Source organism: Excalfactoria chinensis, chromosome 1, assembly GCF_039878825.1.
Source record: "Excalfactoria chinensis isolate bCotChi1 chromosome 1, bCotChi1.hap2, whole genome shotgun sequence".
In the NCBI taxonomy this organism is placed as follows: domain Eukaryota; kingdom Metazoa; phylum Chordata; class Aves; order Galliformes; family Phasianidae; genus Excalfactoria; species Excalfactoria chinensis.
The window spans coordinates 170,864,923-170,884,685 of NC_092825.1; the positions used below are offsets into that span (position 1 = coordinate 170,864,923).

The window sequence follows — 19,763 nt, forward strand, 5'->3', positions numbered from 1 at the left end:
AGATCCTACAGAAGGAGAATTTGAACAGCAGCATAGATAAGGGTTCTGGTAGCTATGTCCTCACCTACCTTGCCCTCATGGCATGAAGGAAGAAGGGTGAGGGCAGGAATGGAGATGGATGTCTACTGGTGAAGGGGAAACATGACAGTGGGTTAAGAGGACACATGGTTTTGTGCCACTTTGGGGTGGACAGAGTTGGGAGATTGGTATGGCAGGATTAAAGTGACTGTAGAGAAGAGCTGAGTAACTCATTAGGGGATAGAGACAGCCTGCAGACAGTTTGAGATGCGATGGAAGCATGGTCACAGGGTAATCGCCTGAGAGCAAGGGGATTATTCCAACTGAGTTCCAACCATGAGCCATGCTCCCAGTGCTGAACAGGAACCACTGCAAGAACCACTTCCCTTAGCAAAAAAGCTGAAGTTATAAGACAAAAAACAGGATTTTCATGTAACCACTGGAGATGACTCCTCTGGAAGAAGAGCAGTAAGGCAATAACAAAAGCACACACACTTCCTCTTCTTGTCTTGTTTGGGCTGCAGCATGAACCTCCTTGTAGTCTCATCCACTATGCAGTCCATCATGTCGTGACATGCATTCCCTTGGCAAATACACTTACACCCATGAGCATGTGCTGTGATCAATTTGCAGTGTATGTACAAGTAAAACAGTCAAAAGTCAGACTGCAATGCTACAGAGTGAGCAGAGTCATAACCCACCCTCTGCTAGTTCAAACTAGCAAGGTGCTGGGCTGTTCAATCAGCCTGCCAGAAGCCAGTGCAGTTACAGCATTTTCCCTCCTTGTCCTGAGTCTGCACTATGTGAAGAGCTATCAGGTCAGCCTGATTCCACTGCATCATTGATTAAGAGCTGTGAAAATCCAGCTTGCTGAAGATGGATGTCCCTGGCACACAGTAAGCCTCAGCAAATTAGCAGAGCCATGCTAAAGGCCTCAGTTATATAACTCTCCTTATATATATAATCTCTGAGCTCCGCTGTTTCAAAGCATACGCATTGCTACTGAGTGATACCTCAGTGGCTAGAATACCTGTTCGACTGTAAGCTTGGCTGATATTCATCTTCCTCTTGAACGGATTTGATCTCATCTCCTATAACACTGATCTGATAGTGTGATTGTGTGAGGAAGTCAACTCTTCTGAACCATTTCTTTTTCTCTGCAAAGGCAGCAGGAGTGGATGGGAATGGCTGATGATGTCAGTAATCCAGTTGCTGCTGTTCAAAATCTCTTATCTGCCATGTTCTGCTCCTGTGTGAGCAATGTGTGATGCTAAGTGATCAGCACTGAAACAGGATGATAAACTGAGCTAGGGGAGAATCTGAGCTGTTAATCTCAGCCTGCTTTAAAAGCCTGTTAGGGACTGACTGGCTCAGCATTGCCACAAAGGCTGTGGTGCACCAGAGTGAAGTCATGAGCTGACAAGTGGGTGAGCTCACCTGGCAGGAGCCCAGGGAGGGCAGAGACACAGTGCAGCTGGTGCTGCCTCAACATCTCCCATTACCTTCCTTAAATGTCTGTGTTGCGTACATAGCCTGTACAGAAGAACTTCTGTCCAAGGACATTAGGTGCCTCCAGGGTGAAGCAGGGCTCTGTGAGTGCTTCTTGTGCATAGAGTGGAGTTAACTCCCTTTCATTTTGAAAGTGCCTACGCACTTTGATATCCTAATGGGACACCTACTTGCATGCCCAGGTTTACCTTCAGAAATCAGGCCTTTAGGCCCTATTTGTTGGCTGAGTATTGAAAATGGTGAAACACATCAGCAATGGAGGCACAGAGCACTGATAAGTGTTGATGACTTGCCACTGATGTTACATATATATAATATATGAAATATATAGAAAATGCTTTTCTTTAAGATAAGAATGGTACTGTTTTTTAGTTATCACTCCCACAAGACAGCTAACTGAAATTAAAATATTGGCCTCACCCCCAGATATTTGTTAGTTAGCTTAAACTGCTTGCATCTGAAAAATGAATGGTAGTAACCTTGCTGTAAATGATAATCCATAAAGTTCTTCGGTTTTTCATGAGATCAGAACCATAAAAGGAAGAAGACAAGGCATAAATTTTACCCTTACCAAGGAGCTGGTGAGTAGTGTTAACCGTGGATTTTCCATCTGCACTGCTGCTTTTTCCATGTCCTAAATTTTGGCCAAAAAAAAATGAATTGAGAAAAGCAAGAAAATTTCTGGTAAATGATATAACAGTAAGTAACTCCAGTTGTTTTGGAAACAGGATTGCCGGAGCTGCTTCTTGGCACTTAGTGAACAAGTGGAAGTTTCTTGTTGCTATGATTTCTTTATAACTCATAAACAGTTGCTAGCATAAAGGGCATTAAATACCAGCATGTGAAATTTGCTCGTGAATATAACTTCAATAAGAATTTCTAAGTGTGTGGACTTTCTCTGGAATCTGAGACCAGGCATGTAAAAGTAGAGATGCATGGAAACATCACCTCTCAAATTCTTGACAGTACAACTGTCATCCCAAACACAACCTACTGCACATCGAAACTCATACAAAAACATCTTAATGACTTCAGTGACAGCTTTATAAGGCTCTTAAAGAATATTAGGTGGATGAGCTAATAACCGTGCATGCTGACACAAAAATGTCACAAGTTGTAAAAGCTACAGCAAAGCAGGCTCCAGATCCAGACATCAGGCAGCGCTCTCACAGGCCCTCAGTCTACAGCTGGAGGATTGGTTTAGTGCTACCGGCGGTAGTCATCATATGTTGCTTTTGGGGAAGGGAAAAGACTGTGTCACACAGAAGTCTTTGGAGATGTTGTGACAAGGATCTTCCCACGGCAGAACTGCACTTCCTCTTCTTGAGGAAGTTTGATTTTCAACAGTGTTGTTGTGGTTGTAGAAGAGATTATGGAAATATCTGTCTAATGCTGTTTTCTGTGGCTAGGATTTAAGATCTTCCTGGGCAGGTTTTCCATATAAAGCAAGTCTCCACGCACAGACAGACAGCACTGCTACAATCATGGAGAAAATGAAGATGAATTAAGCTGTAAGGAGACCCTGACTCAGCACTGGATAGGAAGGGTGACCTGTGTGAAAACTGTCCTTGATAAGAGGAGTCCTGCTGTTGAATCAGCATTACTATGACGGAAACAGGTGACTGTAACATAAAAAAAGAAAAAGCAGCTGTTCTCACATTCATCTTTATCAATAATATTTTATTTTTGAGACATCATAGGGTTTGCAGCAGAACTAGGCAGGAAGTAAGCACTGCTCAACAGCAGCACAGGCTGAGGCTGCTCAGAACCATACTAGGCAGAAAATTGACTCTGAAAGAGGAGAAGTAAGGGCCAGTCTTGAAAGACTGTCCTTTTTGAAGCGCTGAAAGGAAGAGAACATAACTTTCACACTCACTTCTTTAAGCTAGAACACATGATTTTCTTTATATTTTGTACTACTTCTGGATGAAGTCTCCTCAAAAGACAACTTCAAAGGAGAGTGGTGTGGATTTTTCTTCATAAGACCTATTCTAGATAATTGAAAGATGTTCAGTTTGGTGATTGATCTCTTGTGGGCAATGGTGAACAGTGGGAAAGTGTTGTCAGAGTAGCAACAGGATGTATTTAAGAAGGACACCAATCACAAGATCACATAAATTTCACCAACATCCCTCTAGATCATCTCAACCTCCTCTAGTGGCCATCCCACTAGATAGAAAGAATAGTGAGGAGCATTTGGAATATTTGTGTACCAGGTTTTACAGGTCAGGAAGTAACTTCTGTGCACTAGAACCATGGAGACACCGTACACATAGAGACACACTGAACACTTGGTGAGAAGTTGCGTCGTGTGTGGGAAGTGAAAAAAGTTGTAATGCCTCAGTGGGTTAGTTTGCAAGTACTAGAAGCTATTTCTACAAGTGATATTGTGGGTGTGTAAGCTGCATGGGGAGAACATCACACTCAATTTATAGATTCATCTCACCCACCCAGTGTGACACACCTAGCAGAATATGAGCAGAGTTATCAAAAGCTGCCTGTATGAGCTCTCTTGTGGTTCTCTTCCTGAATGCAGTTCAGTTATCCCAGTTCAGCATCATTCCCTGAGTATGTCCATCTCCTCCCAGGACTGAGGAGGAAGTTTTTGCCCCTAATGTAAATGTTTCAGTTAGGTGTTTGCTCTCAGAGGATGAATTCAGCCCTTGGCAACCAGCCTCCCCTGCTGAGCTCCACCAACTAGTCCAGGACCTGTCTGCATTCCATCTGAAGACCTTGCACTCTGTTCTTCAAAATGCTTTTCACAATGACCTGCAGGAAGAGATGAGTTCAGTAAATGCCGGAAACATATAGGTTGCTCTGAAAATAATGCCTCATTTTTTTATTTTTTTTTTCATGGAAATGGCAACATGTACAAAGAATGTAATAACACTATTTGATAGAGCAAATTCTTGGCTACAAAACAATGCTTTTCAACACAGTCACCACCATTAGCCATGCATTTTCACCAGCAATGAAGAAGAGCCCGCATGCCACACTCATTAATATCTGCATAGCTGTCCAGAATGTGGCTTGTCTTTCACATCACTGCTGCTGAAACATGCCACCCCCACCCCACTGTGCTCACATCTACTTTTTGGTCTCCATTAGCATATGGCAACTGTTGATGACTGTTAGTAGGTGCCACTTTTTCCACATGGAGGAAAGGGACACATTTGAGTCTCAGCCTTTCTTACCAGCAGTAGGATGCACAGAGAACTAAGCAATTCCTCCTCTGAAGGGCAAAAAACATCAGAGAGCTTACACTAGAAAACGTCAATGCTTTTTAAGACTGAAAATCAGTGGACAGCTAAGAGATTATGAAATAGGAAGTCACCTGGCAACGTTCTGATGCTGAACACTCCTGAAAAAACAGCAGCATACAGATGTCAGCCCAATTTTTTATCTTGACTATGCTGAAAAAGGTATTTTCATTTCCTTGTGGGGGTTTCAAGTTTTCCTGCAGACAAACAGAAGTTCAATCCAGGTGAGAACTGTGTCAAAGAAAAACTGCACAAAGCACTGCTTCTGCAAACAGTGCATTTCAGCACTGAGCTTCTAATTCTGAAAGTCTTTCCAAGGAAGAAATGACGGCACTACAGTAAACTCTAAAATTACATTCTCCTGTACAGACAACATGAAAAATTTATAAATAAATAAAATTAAACAAATAATTTGCTGCTTACAGTTGTGTAACGTTGTGTTTGTCTTTTCTTTGTTTAAGTGCTTCAGCAACTCAGTTGGAACTTTCCAATGAGAACTGCAGATGGAAAATGTAGAAGTGACATGCGTTAAGTTTTTGGAAAGAAAGGCCACAGTTTATAACCTAAAAGATTAATGATCTTGTTATAAAGATCTACATGTCTATTATTGCCTCATTAATAATATTTCCATGTTGCGAAACCTCCAAGAGGGTGGAACCAGATGGAAGACAGTGCCAACCTTTTATGTTAAAACTATTGTTTTGCATATATTCTGTTGCGAACTGAAGGTTGTGAGAAGCAGTGAGTCAGAGACTGGAAGCTTCATAAAGCAAATGAGAACTATATAATGGTGAAGCAGATGTGCAACAAGCTCCAAAGAAAACTTTCACAGGGAAAAGTGAAAAAGACAATGAAGAACCTTCAATTTCTCCTGCTATTATATGCAGCACTTTCTCATGCTTTTCCTGCACACACAAGGCAAAAGAAAGAAGAAAGCATGCAGCTTATCCAGGTGAGGATGGTAGACCTCTGGGGCTGAGGTCTCTAGAAACTGTCAAGCATCCATTATAGTATCTGGAATAATGCTAGTATATAGCAACTGGGGAGCTACTATACAATGCTATACGTACTGCAAATTCCATTGGAATGAATAACAAGTTATTTCTCAGAGTGGACCTTCATTAAGTACTGTGACGGCAAAAGCTTCTTTAATCTTGACTCATCTTTATTTTTTGCAGAGGTAAATAGATGATGCATTCACTACATCAGTGATGAATCGATTCTACAGATAATGAAACATCTGAGTCAGTGTACGCTTGATTTGTAGTCAGGTGGAAATGTAGCTATTTCTGTGACTTTTGGTATTATGAGATGCAGCTCTTCATAAAATGTGGATTTCATTTTTTTCCAAATTATGATTACTCTAATAAACATGTGTGTATTGGATACCGCTGCTTAAATTTTGTAGTTGGCCATATGTTTCAGTTTTTTCACTGCTGGCTTTAAAGGACTGTAGGTAACCCTGGAGCACAGGGGAGGTAGAGGGAACACTGCCAGAAAAGATGCAATTTATTAGACAAATAACAAATCAGAACGTATTCTGAGTAAAACACAAAGCATTTCTAAAAAGAACTCATGAAGAGAAAGACATCCATACAGTCTTTAACAAGCTTTGTTATCCATGTTCTCAAGGAGCATAAAATATCAAATAAAGTATCAAACAGGTCTGAAGGTAAACATATTTGACTGTCCTAAAATATTTTGTTTCCATTAGAAATACTTGGAAAATTACTATGGCTTTAACAAAGATGGAGAATCTCTCATTTGGAAAAGTAACAGTGCAATGGCCAAAAAAATAAAAGAAATGCAGGAATTCTTTGGGCTGGAGGTGACGGGGAGACCAGATTCCAGCATTTTGGACCTAGTGCAGAAACATCGCTGTGGATTCCCTGATGTAGCTGGGTTCTCCACCTTTGCAGGAGAGCCAAAATGGGCAAAACAAGTTCTGACATACAGGTAATTATAATGGAATCCTTAATGTAAATACAGCGTGTTTTGTAGCTAAGTTGAATGCAGTTGTTTTTTTTTATTTTGTATTTTAAAGGATACTAAACTACACACCAGACTTACGCCCAGCAGATGTCAATGCAGCCATCAAGAAAGCATTCAGCATTTGGAGCAGTGTGACCCCACTGAAATTCATCAAGAAGAACAGAGGTGATGCAGACATAATGATCTCCTTTGCAACCGGAGGTAAAAGTCTATGCAACCATAATGAGTTACTCCCAACTACTGCCAGTGTGAAGAAGTTCACCTGAAATAATTCTAATTTATTCTCATGCAGTGCACAAAAAAACAGACTTTGCCCAAATTGTTATAGTGATGATTCTTAAAGATGTCTGGGGGAGATTCAGAGGGAGATGAAAAGGAGGGAGAAAGTAAATGTAGTGAGTTACCGTAGTTCACTGAAACTATACCTAGCATTTGATGCCAATGCATGCATGAACCACAGGAGGCTCAGGACTTGTGGAGTATAACCACACTCAGAGCACCATGGCATGGGTAGCTCTAGTACACTGCCAGGATTAGTCATGGGCTTTATGTGAGCTAAGTAAGTTCTAGACATACTCAAGGCTTGTATTTTTGGCACTGCCCTCCGGGAAGATTTACCTCCTCTCCTTTCATGAACAGCTGTGCACACGTGCTTCCTAGTCAGCTCCTCTCTTTCCACCCAAATGTACCTATTCATACATCTAGGCACTGCATATAACCATTAAGTCTATGCTCATAAGTCCTGCTCTGGAGTTGACCTTCAAGGGCTCTCCAGAGTAGGGATTACAGTCTCCCCACAACCTTCTTTCTGTCATCAGCACTTCAGTTACCGCTTAGGTCAGGGTCAGGTGGCAACCATCTGAGGGCTGCTGGCACAGAGCTTGAGAAAATTTTAATTTACGAGCAAATAAGAGAATTATTTCAAGAAAAACCATGTCCCCCTCCTCTTCCCTTGTGGAGTAATTACATAAATGTCCACCCATCTCTTGAGGAGGCCAAGATTTCATTCCTGAGACATCCGTTTTCCCTTTGGAAAATTGACCTTTAGGTAAGTTGTAGAAAGGAATCTTGAAAGTTTATGAAATCAGCAAACTAGAAAGCTCTGTGCATAACTGAAGCCTGTTACCTCACCTGCTGTAGCCTTCAGTCAGCTGTCTGTGGGACTCACTCCTCAGGTCACAACGATTTCATCCCTTTTGACGGCCCAGGAGGGTCTGTTGCTCATGCCTATGCACCTGGCAAGGGCTTTGGTGGAGATGCACACTTTGATGAGGATGAAACCTGGACCAAAAGCACAGAAGGTGAGAAATTCAGTTCTCATAGCCCAAACAGAAGGAGGATGTACATGAAATTGAGAACACAAAGTCTGTCTCTCCACTCCGCTCAAGTGCTTTAAAATGGGGCTGATTTGAAGGTGATGATTGAGCAGCTGCTTTCTGTCCCTCAGCTCAGTCCCTGAGCTTTCCAATTTAAAAAGTTATGGCATCAGTACAACTTTTGCCCTGGGCTGGGTGGAGATTTACTTGGGAGGGAACTCAGAGAACTTCTCCCCAACCCTCCACTCCCTCCATACACATTTATGTCACATGTACAGTTCTTCCATGCTAACTTCTGCAGTACTTCTTCCTTGGGTTCTACTTTCATTATGTTTCTTTCTGACATGAATTTTGTCTCCAACTGCATTTTCCAGCTTTCACAGACAAGCAGTTCTGACAGCAGTTCTTAAAGCCTGCATGTCCTTTTATACTTTTTGTTGTTTTCAGGTGCAAACTTGTTCTATGTGGCTGCCCATGAGTTTGGACATTCACTTGGACTTTTCCATTCCAAAGACTCCAATGCTCTAATGTACCCAATTTATAGGAAATTTGACCCTTCAGTGTTCCCTCTTAATCAAGATGATATTGATGGCATTCAGTCCCTCTATGGTAATTCCCAATTATTTATCAGCTACTGTATTTAAAAGTATTTATCAGCTTGCAATTTCAAACCCTTTGGAATACCTTTCAGTAACTTTGCATACTGGATTTATTTGAACGAATTTGCATTTTAATATCTTCCATTAACTGATTCCTTTAGGACCTTCTAACACCTCGAATTACCAAAGAGATTCTGCTGAGATAAAGGATCCAACTGATTCAAAAGAACCTGTACTGCCAAACTCCTGTGGCCCTGATGTAACTTTTGATGCTGTCACCACTTTCCGTGGAGAGATAATATTCTTTAAAGACAAGTAAGTCAGCTTTCAGAAACCAAAATAGCCATGTATCGTTTATAAATTATGCCCTACAGCACAGAAGAAACAACTTTATCCAGAACATTCCTATGCTAGGATTTCTTACTGTGACTTGAAAGGAGTTAAGGTAAAATTGATATCTAACCTTCCAGGTAAACGGCTAATTTGAGAACTGTTGCACGAACCACAGCTTGTGCTACCTCAGTGATGCTGACCATGGTCTTGTCAGTACTTAACCATTTGGGCAATACCATACAGCTGAAGAGAAGTGCCTAGATCTCACAAGGGATATTTATGGATTATAAACATTTACTATTTGCAGAGAAATCCACCTGAGTGGCTGCAAGCTTCAGTTCGCAGTCCAAAGAGCGGGAGGCATTGATTCTGGCTGTTGAAATTGAAACATGCACAATATTCTTACTTACTACAGAAGGTTGTATTAACTGCTAACTTTAAGTCTTACTTTACCATCTGCTGGTAATTCTTTCATTTCTTCAATAATCTTTAATTGTAGAATCTATGATAAAAAGCTAGAATTTGTGGATCTTATTTGGGTTTTCTGGTGTTTCAAGATTACTCATTGATTTAAGCAACCAAAGAATTATCCTCAAGAATTAGAAACCTCTCCCACATCAAAATATTAAAATTCTAGTGAAGAACAAGAATTCTGAGTAAGAGACTGGAGGCAAAAAGGAAGAAAGCGGAACAAAGAGAGAAGGAAGATGAAACAGGATGAACAGGATGGGCAAAAATGTCTATTATGAAACTACGGCAGCTTTTATTTTAAGCTGGAGTGAGTCTTGGATGAGTAGTTGGCATCCAATTCATTCAGTATCAGAAAAAGGCACCGCCAGCTCTGATACTGTCAGCAACTTCATTCTATCCTTGCACTGAAATATCTGAGGTTCTACCAGTCCTGACATTACACCTCTTTGTAGGGCCCCTGCACTGGTGACTTAGTACAGTAATAAAAGGCAAAGGCAATAAATTCAGTGCTAAGGTCAGATAAGTTGCCCATCTGCAAAGGCACATCAGCTCAAAAAGTTGAGAGAAGGGGTATAAGAGGTCATAGAATCATAGAGTCACAAGGTTGGAAAGGACCTACAAGATTATCTAGTCCAACCGTCCTCCCATTATCACTGCTACCACAAGCAAGGTAATTCCTTTCCTTTACAAGAGGTAGGGCTGTGCTTCCCCTGCTTCAGGATCCCCTCAAAGTTAGCATTAAAGGGAGATTTAACTTCAAGGATTTGAGCTCACAAACCAAGAAACTGTGTTATTTTGCGGAAGATATTTGCACATCCCAATCATTTCTCTAAGCTGGTGAGATGTATTCCCAGAACTGTACTCCAAACTGCCTTTTAGACATGAACTGGGTCCCTCTAGGTCATCTTCTCCATGATGGGAAAATAATGTCTGTTTTAGAGGAACGGTTAATCTGACCTCTTTTGGATGTCTGCATCAAGAAGAAAGGAATCCTCACCATGGAAATGACATTCTTTCCACCGCTGTTAGAAGGAGTTTAGGGTGACTAACACAGGAGACACAACTGCATTTAGTCAGATAAATCCTGTCCTGATTGCTATGATGTGGTTTCATTAGTGTGCATAAATGTTTGATTGTATCTAAAGCCTGTGCTATATTTACATCAGGCATTTTTGGCGCAAGCATCCTGCAGTCAGAGAAGTTTATTTTGATTTGATATCTTTACTCTGGCCACGGCTGCCATCTGGTGTTGAAGCTGCATATGAAATTCCTGAGGAAGACAAAATTCTCCTCTTTAAAGGTAAAATGTCTTCTACATTCCAATGCTGTCTCTCCTAGTAGCTTAAGAGATCACGTCTGGATTGAAAAACACGCTCTGTCTGTAGGACTCCATGAATTTAATTTAGTCCAATGAATTGTTGTAATTCAGTCACACAGATAACAAGAATCAAGATAAGTTACATGTTTTTTTCATTTTCTTTTTTTCTTTTTTCTTTTTTCTTTTTTTTTTTTTTCTTTTTTTTAAATTCCTAGAGATATATCTATTGAATTTTAAAATGATACCATGTCTTCTTCCAGCTCATGAAAAACTAACATGAATAGAGAGGGAGACTGGAGTTTTTGTTTCTGTAAAATATGGTGCACTTTACAATCCTTGAATTTTTTGGACTTCAGAACAATATGTAAAATATTTTCAAGTCATCGGTATTATCTCTCTGTGTTGGTTATTTTTCTTTTTCATTAAAAGATGAGCTTTCATGAAAAGGTTTACATAATTCCTAGAAGATCCTGATAACATGTTTTCATCGACTTTTCTTAATAGGGAATGAATTCTGGGTTGTGAGAGGAGAAACTGTATCACCTGGATACCCACAAAAACTCCACGTCCTCGGATTTTCAAAGGATGTTGTCAAAATTGATGCTGCTTTTTATGACAGAAATAAGGGGAAAGCATACTACTTCACAAAGAACAAATTTTGGAGGTGATACTATCTATTACTTTCCTAAAATGGATCAGACATAATCTCGTGATTAATATTCTGTCACGACTTAGGATGCATTAGTCACACAGTTTTGGTCTCCTCTTTCACAGTCACGAGACTCTATAGGAAAAAGAAATATTTGCAAGAGAAATGGTTTTAGCTTTCCTTTTAAGTACTTTAGCTATTTAATCATGTTATGTATTCATTTATTTATATAAATTTACTTACCTTGGAAAAAAAGCCATCTTACAGCTCCAGAAACCATGTCATGAAATCTGACCGAACAGTAATGACACTTATATTGTCTTATTATCAAAGTCACTCCTGTAGGTTAAGAAGGTGAATTCCCCCCTCTTGCCAGTTACCAACAGAAAGCTCATGAAGCTGCAGACTAATGGTCTTCAGCTGCTCAGATCTGTGTTGCAGCCCTATATTTCTAACAGCTGAAGGAGATGCTCCTATATCAGAAGCAGCAGGTAACCTCAGCTTCTGTAGGTGAATGACACAACATCTATCTTCCATGTACATGTACATCATATATACAGAGTGCATCCCAGAGTGAGTAACCAGATACCAACTACTGATTTGAGCAGGAAGTTACACCTCCATGTTTTCACTAAAAATCTCAGCCGGAATAGCTTCATTTGAGTCGTTTCCCTGATATTGTTTGATGTATCTGCTCCTGCTGAACAAACAAATCAGAAATAAAATGCTTTCAGCCCTGTTATTAAGTATGCTGTAGTATTCCAGCATTGACAGATAAGTTGAACTTCACTTAAAATTCAAAGCCTGCTTTAGGTAGTTTAGGTAAAATAACTTAAAATATCTTATAGCTTAAGAAAAAATCAGATTTTTTCTAATAAAAGTTTCTTACAGAGAAGGAACACGAAAACAATCTCTTAATAATCTTACAAACATAACTTATGTTTGAAATCAGATTTTCCATCTAGCTCTTATCTACAGTTTCTTAACAATAAAACAATTTTTAAAAAGGGCAGATTTGTGACAATGGATTAAATATTAAGTGTTCTTAGTCACATCTTGAGATGATGTAAACAGAAGTAATTCTTCCTGTGTGGCCATAGAGTAAATAATGGTTTATGAACCTCAGATCTGTCTCAAGGTTGTCTGAATACTGCTGAAAGTCCTCAGTGAACTTGGCTCCCTGGGTAGGAAGTACTGACGTGGGCTGAAGTAATCATGAATTGTTTGCACTTTTAATTGACATCAGGTTGTTTTTTGTTTTTCTCAGCTATGATAAAAGAAATCGGTCCATGGACAGGAAGCCAAGACTGATAAAAGATGCATTTCCGGGAATTAATGCGAAAGTTGATGCTGTTTTTCAACATGAAAGTGAGTCTCTGTTCTCAAGTGAACCTGAATTAAAGGACCCAGGGATTCTTGGGTTCATAGGACTTAAAGTGCTTGGACAGACAGAGGCTCCTCTGCAGGCAACTCATAGCCCTGAGGCTGACCCCTGAGACCCCAAAACAGTCATTTAGCTCTTGCATGCTTCACTTTTCCCCCCTGAAAAATAACATTTGATGTAGGGTTGAAAATTGTTTCACAGTTGAAACACCCATCCCTAACAGACAGACTGAAATGTCTACGTTCATGTTGATGTGTACCTCATGTCACAAGGAGTACCAGTTAAGACACTGAGGTCTCAGCAGCATGACGTCTACCTGCTGTGAGCAAGGCTATCACATTCTGACATGTCATTACCTTGAGAATAATAATTAGCACTAGCTTCTCCTGCATGACAGAGAATGTGATTTCAATAGAGAGATGCTGGGACTGACTGAAGAGTAGTGATCCCAAGCTGCAGTGCACCACTTTGCAAACATTATCCCTGGGAGCAAATACTGTTGGCAGTGTGAGTGTATGCAAAATACACAAAGTTTTTGGTACTCTTTCCAGCTGTTGTTAAAGTGTATTAAGCTTTACAGCTACAATAATTTAATTAACCTGCCTTCCTTTTTGTTGTTTCTTTTCTTTTTTCCTAGACTGCCTTTATTTCTTTCAAGGAAGAAAGCAATTTGAATTTGACCCTGATAAGAAGAGAGTAACACGCCTGCTAACGACAGACTCCTGGTTTCCTTGTTAAGAAAAGGAAATCTACAGTGGTGTAGGAAAGAATGCAGTGTTATTTCACTGTAAACACTATTTCTTTTATAAATATATGAAACATATAGGTGCTTCAGACTCTGTCATCATACGTCATACCCTGCATATTCATTCTGTGCTTCTGTAAATAACTGAAGAACAGTATTTAGCATACTGATACGTATATATATGTACATAATTAACATCAGAATTGCTCACGTATTTTTAAAGCCTCTAATAGCAGGGTCACTGTTCAAATGGAACAAAGGGAATTTAGACTATGAGCAAATTTAATCTGCATTTCATCTAAGTTCAAAATACAGTAGGACACACTCAGTCTTGCAGGAGAAAAGAACTGCCATTTGTTCCTGCAGCAAACAGTGCAAATGATGCTGCCATACCTGCATTTGAGATACATCAGCTCCAAAAATAAGAAATGGATAGGTCTAATTGGTGTCTGACATTGCCAGAGTCAGCGAAACAGGTTCAAAACTTCTAAATTTAATGTTAGAATTGAAATGAATAAGAAACCTTTCAGTTATGTCAGCTTGTTCCTTGTTGTTTGACTCATGCTGTTCTTCTTAATTCTTTTTTTTCTTCATGTTTCTGGTGCAGTTTTCTGTGCGGTCCTATAACCACAAGATATTTTAATCTCTTAATCAGTTCATGGTCTCAGCTACAATAGTAAAAGCCAAAAATATGCATGGATGGCTTGGCTCACATTTTATACGTTTTTATTCTCTGCCTCTGGATTTCAGTGATTTCCTTCAGCTCTCCCTACCACTTTCTTCCTACCTGTGCACTCCATACCACTGCCACTGGGGCTAACTGCACTAGGTCATGTTACTTCAACTGTGATAATCGCTTCTGACTCTGATCTTTTAGATGTTTTTGAAATATTCTCTTTCATGTGAGATTGTAATTCTTAAAGCAATGCAGGCCTGTCATAGAACTGTCATGACTGTTCTGACTCTTAAATACTTCCTGTTTCTTTATTTTTGATTATTTATGGGGCTTCCTTATTTCACCTATTTCATGCACAGAGGATCATGCAAATTACTGCTTAGGAAATTGATATGTAGCAGAAGTAGAGTTTCACTGACTCTACTATTATCTGTCTTTAAATAATTTCAGTGTTTCAGTGTTTACCTCAGTTTCTTGTGTATTTATATGTATGCCAGATTTCCAGCCTGTTTGCATCAAGACTGGACGAAGATGAAATTATCTTCCCAAGGAACAAAACTATCATGTTATTCTTTCTCCTACAGAATTCATTTTCTTTAATAGTGTATTTTTCTCCAAATATTTCATTTGTTTTTGTTGTCACTGTCTTATTCTGGAAGATATTTTTTTTCTATATTTGAATGCATCTGTTTTCTATTCACCAAGGACTCCATAGTATTTTGATCAAACATAATCCAGGATGCCCAACCTGGAAGGCCCAACAGTATGTGCTCCAAGAAAAACAGTTTGTTCAGGGTGCTATTTTTCATACCTTGTATTGATTTTCTTTGTTTCACACAGTCATCCTCATTGGTAGGCACAAATCTCCTTTGATACTGTTCTTGATATGATTACGTATTATCAAAATAGCTAAGGTGTGGTAGTGAACAAAACCTCACTGTGTAATGACTTGGAAATTCAGAACTAGAAGACCCCAAAGTACCACATAAGTAAAATAGACAAAGATGATAAAAATTGTGCTGACTGAAAAAAATCCCTTGTTCCCGGGCAGCATAACAACTGACTTTGCATGTTTACTAGCAGTAGCTCACAGTGAGATGCTTTAACATTAGCACCATGCCTCCAGACAGGAGTCTGTGAGCCTGTAGCAATTCCAGTACATCCCAAATGAAGCAGAGCCACTGGGTATATGCAGATTGAATATTCAGATTAGCGCAGGGAAATTTATCTCTTATTTTTGTCTCTTTCAGGCTAGCTTCCACAACTTTACATCTTCTATGACATTTGCAATGTTTAGAGGTGAAGGATTTCAAGCTGGTGAGGTCAGTTCTGAAGGCATCCCAAGACCTGCCTGCCAGCAGGGAAATCCTGCCCAGGACAGGACAGAACAGTTTCCCAGCCCAGGCAGCATTTCCTGCAGGGTGGAAGAATCTGATTAGATTTCGAATGTGTTCAGGAAACAGGTACTTGGCACGAAAAGTGGCACTCCTTCCCTTCTACTTGAGGTGCTACTGATTTCAATGATGATGCCCTGTCTGAGAGTTGTGCAAGTCACTGAGGTGTAACTCAGGCACTACCCCAGTCTGTGAGCCATCACATTGCATTGCTCTTCTACAATAGCATAATTAGAGCTGATTCAGGACCTAATATCCTGAGCCCTATCTCAGTGGCCTTTGGACTTCGGTGCGGTCTGAACTATACACTTGTGCTCCTGCCACTGACTAGCCCAACATCCTGGTTCACAAATGGCATGACTGATCACACTCTTGGAGCATGTACAATATTGGCTGGTTGTAAATCACAAGATTGTGCAAACTTCAAAACAACTGAGTTGGAGGGTTGCCTTCAGCTTTTTCATATCAGTATTAAAATGTGCATGGCTCACTAAGAGAAAACTCCTAATTAATTTGCTAACTTGAGGAAAATATCTGGCAACCAGCTGTACTGCGCTACACAGTGATGTGATTTATATCCCTGATATTTCAGTCTTCCTAGAAAAAGTGACATCCTCCAAGGACAAGAACTTGTTTCAGAATAACATTCGGGTGGTGTGAAAAGATTTTGATTTTGTTCCCTCGAAATATATTGGAAACGTGGAGAGATTAGGATATGCATAATAGCGCAGAAAGGACAGAAAAGTACTTCCTGGAAGAATGACGACTGTACTTTTTAGTGCCACCTGTTAATGGGAAAAAAATGGCAAGTATAAATGTGACAAATTATGTTAACAAACAATTCTTTGAACTGTGAGCTATGAATTATTTCCTTTTTGCAGTGTTCAAAATATGGAACTATCAATCAAAGTTCCCTTTTCTACAGTAATTCTGTTGTGAGGGACTTTGATTTAGGGAAACCCCACTATGACTCACACTCTGAGTTTATTTTTTCATTGTTTAGTCAGTGGTGAACATTGTTTCACCTTAGCAAGACAAGAATTAAAGCCATTAGAGGTAAAATGTTTCATATATAAATGGGGAAAGAGGACACTATCCTGAGGAATCATATACAAGCTATAGGTAAGTTGTACACAAGGTCAGTGGAAATCACTGGGACAGAAAACTGTTGGAGGCTTAAAAACAATTCTGGGAAAATGCTTATCCTTTTATCCTTCTGCCTAAAGATCGTTTACAGTCAGTGCTGAAAAGTGGATAAACCTGGAAGATTAATGTGCTAGATAGGCCTGTGTAATGCTTGTGCTTCTATGTAGAATTAATGAGTAGAGTGAGTGAGTAGGGTGCCTAGAAAAGGGATACTTAGAGGTCTCTTGACTCATGACAAGCAAAAAAGATGCTGTTTTGTCAAGAAAGAAGTGCATGAATATTAAGTACGGTTATTGCTAATACAAAGAGTCATAAGGCTGTACTGCCTGGGGGAAGAATGGAAACCCCTCCAGAAAACAATGGCCCTTTATTCACAACAGCATCACTCCTCCCTTTCTTAGACATCACATTTGGGTTTATCTGTGCTGAGCAGATGGGTCCAGCACCTGGTGGGTGATTCAAGATAAACTGAGTATAGTATGGATACTTCTTGTCTGGGCAAGGGCCGTCTCTCAGTTAGAGTTAGGTAAGTGCCAGATTCCTCTCTCTCCATTGGTTATATAAAGACATCAGGCACACTTCAGGCAGACTCAGTGAGTTAGGAGATCCCAAATCCAGTACCTTGACAGAGGTGAGGCTAGTGCAGCACCATCCCCCATGTCCAGTCAGTAGAGGTGCTCAGTGCATGTTCCCAGAAGGTGCATGCATACATACATACATACATGTACACACACAGATGTGGATGCACCAGTAAGCTAGACTCAGACACTCCAACCACGGACACACAGATCTGCAGCCTCTGGTCCCACCCTAAGAGTTGTCACTGAGACCTCACTTACCCATGCATGTAAGACAGAGACCCTTGTTCATGAAACCATGCAAGTGCATCCAAGGAAGGGATACAAAGATGGTGAAGGATCTAGAGGGGAAGACATATGAGAAGCAGCTGAGGTCATTGGATTTGTTTGGCCCAGAGCAGGGCAGGCTGAGGGGAGGCCTGATGGCGGCTGCAGCTCCTCACAGGTAGCGGAGGGGCAGCGCTGAGCTCTGCTCTGTGTGACAGAGACAGGGACCGAGGGAACGGCATGGAGCTGTCAGGGGAGGGCAGCTGGGGGTGAGGGAAAGGGGCTGCACCAGAAGGCGGTGGGCAGGGAACAGCCTGCACAGGGCTGTGGGCACGGCCCCAAGTGCCAGAGCTCACTACATGTTCAGACAGCACTCTCAGATACTGGGTTTGTTTATTGGGTGTCCCTGTGTGGAGGCAGGAGTTGGACTCTATGATCCTCATGGGTCCCTTTCCAACATGGGATATCCAATGATCCACGAGCCTTTAGTCACTCAATCAAGGTTCAGTCACAAACAGGTCCACAAGCAATTTGAGGGACTGCGTAGACACCAGTTTGCACTCAGTAAATTCATTTTGACACTTTCAAGTTTCCTTGAAAGGGATAGTATGGCAAGATGCTAACTGCTGTGGGATGGGAAGAGCAGATGACTGAGAGCTGTCCTGAAGGGGATGTGCCATAGGACACGCAGTGGGACACCAATGCAGATGGTGAAATGGAGCATGACTTTGTGGCCCAACATGATGGAAATTCCCAAGACAGAGGGAAGACACTGCTTCCTCTTCCTGATGTTAAGATTTTCATTCAATGACTATGTGAGCACATAAGTAGCTCCCACACTGGAATCCAGGACTCCCTAATTCTGTCACTGGCTGTCCTAAAAAATAAGTTATTTAAAGTTTCCAGGAAGATAACCAGATGTCCCCTCCCACCCTCTGCCTGACTCAGTATCCTCTGGTCACGTTAAAATTTGGCAGAAGACCTTTTGCAGAAATGTGCATGGCAGCAGAACCTTCCAGTACAATCTGTAACTTGTGATTTCCTAATGTTCCCATTGCAGCCCCTGGATCCTTCCAATTAATTTGCATGCCTTCCTTGCCTACATGTGTTTAAACATGCCTCTTATGCCTTCAGAAAAGAAAAGAAAAAAAAAAAAAAAAAGAAAGAACAGAGAAATAAGGAGTGATCTAAAGAACAGAGAAATAAGGAGTGATCTACTCATTAGGAAAAAAAAAAAAAAAGAAATGGGGATATTAAATCAAGACCTAAATTTGAATAAGTCTACAGAAATACATGAGGAAAAATATATTTACAGGGAGAAACACTAATTTAGAGAGAATTAGAGAAGTTAAGGAGCATTTCACTAATCCCAGGATTATTTGAGTTGCTCAGACTTTGCAGGTGTGTCCAACATCAACAGTGAAGTTTAATTGGACAGTGAACCGTGAGATTGAATCTCTTTAAGTCTGTAAAAGCTGTTTTCCAGAATCATCTTCCTAGTTATTTCAATGACCAACACTGTGTTACTGCTTTGAAATGTTTGGTATTATTTTTATTCAATAACTCCACACAAGAAATATGACTAACATTAAAAAGTATAAAGAAATGTACTTATCCAGGAGTAGTATTTGCTCTGCTAAATACTGCAACATAGTGATAGTAGAATTATATAGTAGATATATTGACTTGATACTTGAGAAACTACTTTGAATACTTCCTGAAATGTATTTCCAACTTCTTTGAGGTTGAACTCAGTGATATCCTTGTGAGTCTCTTCCAGTTTGGGATATTCTGTAATTCAATGATTCTAGAACAATAAAAGTTTCACTCTCCATTATATCTCTTCAGATCAAACCCTCCCAAGGTATCAGAAATGAAGGAGAGTGGTATGTATTTGCCTTTTCCCATCTCACCCTAGTCTTTATTTTTCCATTTTATGACATTGAATCACACACAGAAAACTGTACTGGGAGAAACGTACAGAGGTTTCTGCAGTGTCTCTGGCACAAAGAGCAACACCAAATTCAGCCTTACAACTCCCAGAGTTAGCAAGCTTGCAGCCCCTTCAGGCAATCTACTCTGGTACTTAATTGTCCTTGCAGTTAGAA

General features: G+C 40.3%; 1 protein-coding gene across 1 annotated transcript; it reads left to right on the forward strand.

Annotated features, from left to right (window-relative positions):
- Positions 1–5,709: 5,709 nt before the first annotated feature.
- Positions 5,710–13,587, forward strand: LOC140253376 (stromelysin-1-like). The gene is made up of 10 exons (XM_072338898.1): positions 5,710–5,739; positions 6,502–6,743; positions 6,832–6,980; positions 7,955–8,080; positions 8,543–8,704; positions 8,856–9,009; positions 10,665–10,798; positions 11,321–11,480; positions 12,733–12,833; positions 13,487–13,587. The coding sequence occupies exons 1-10, from the start codon at positions 5,725–5,727 to the stop codon at positions 13,585–13,587; spliced, it is 1,344 nt and encodes a 447-aa protein (XP_072194999.1). The 5' UTR covers positions 5,710–5,724.
- Positions 13,588–19,763: the final 6,176 nt, after the last annotated feature.

Bases quoted from the DNA above. Each gene is read 5' to 3' on its own strand.
- LOC140253376 (XM_072338898.1), top strand. The intron at 6,744-6,831 runs GTAATTATAATG...TGTATTTTAAAG, and splicing joins AAACAAGTTCTGACATACAG to GATACTAAACTACACACCAG. The intron at 6,981-7,954 runs GTAAAAGTCTAT...CTCACTCCTCAG, and splicing joins GATCTCCTTTGCAACCGGAG to GTCACAACGATTTCATCCCT.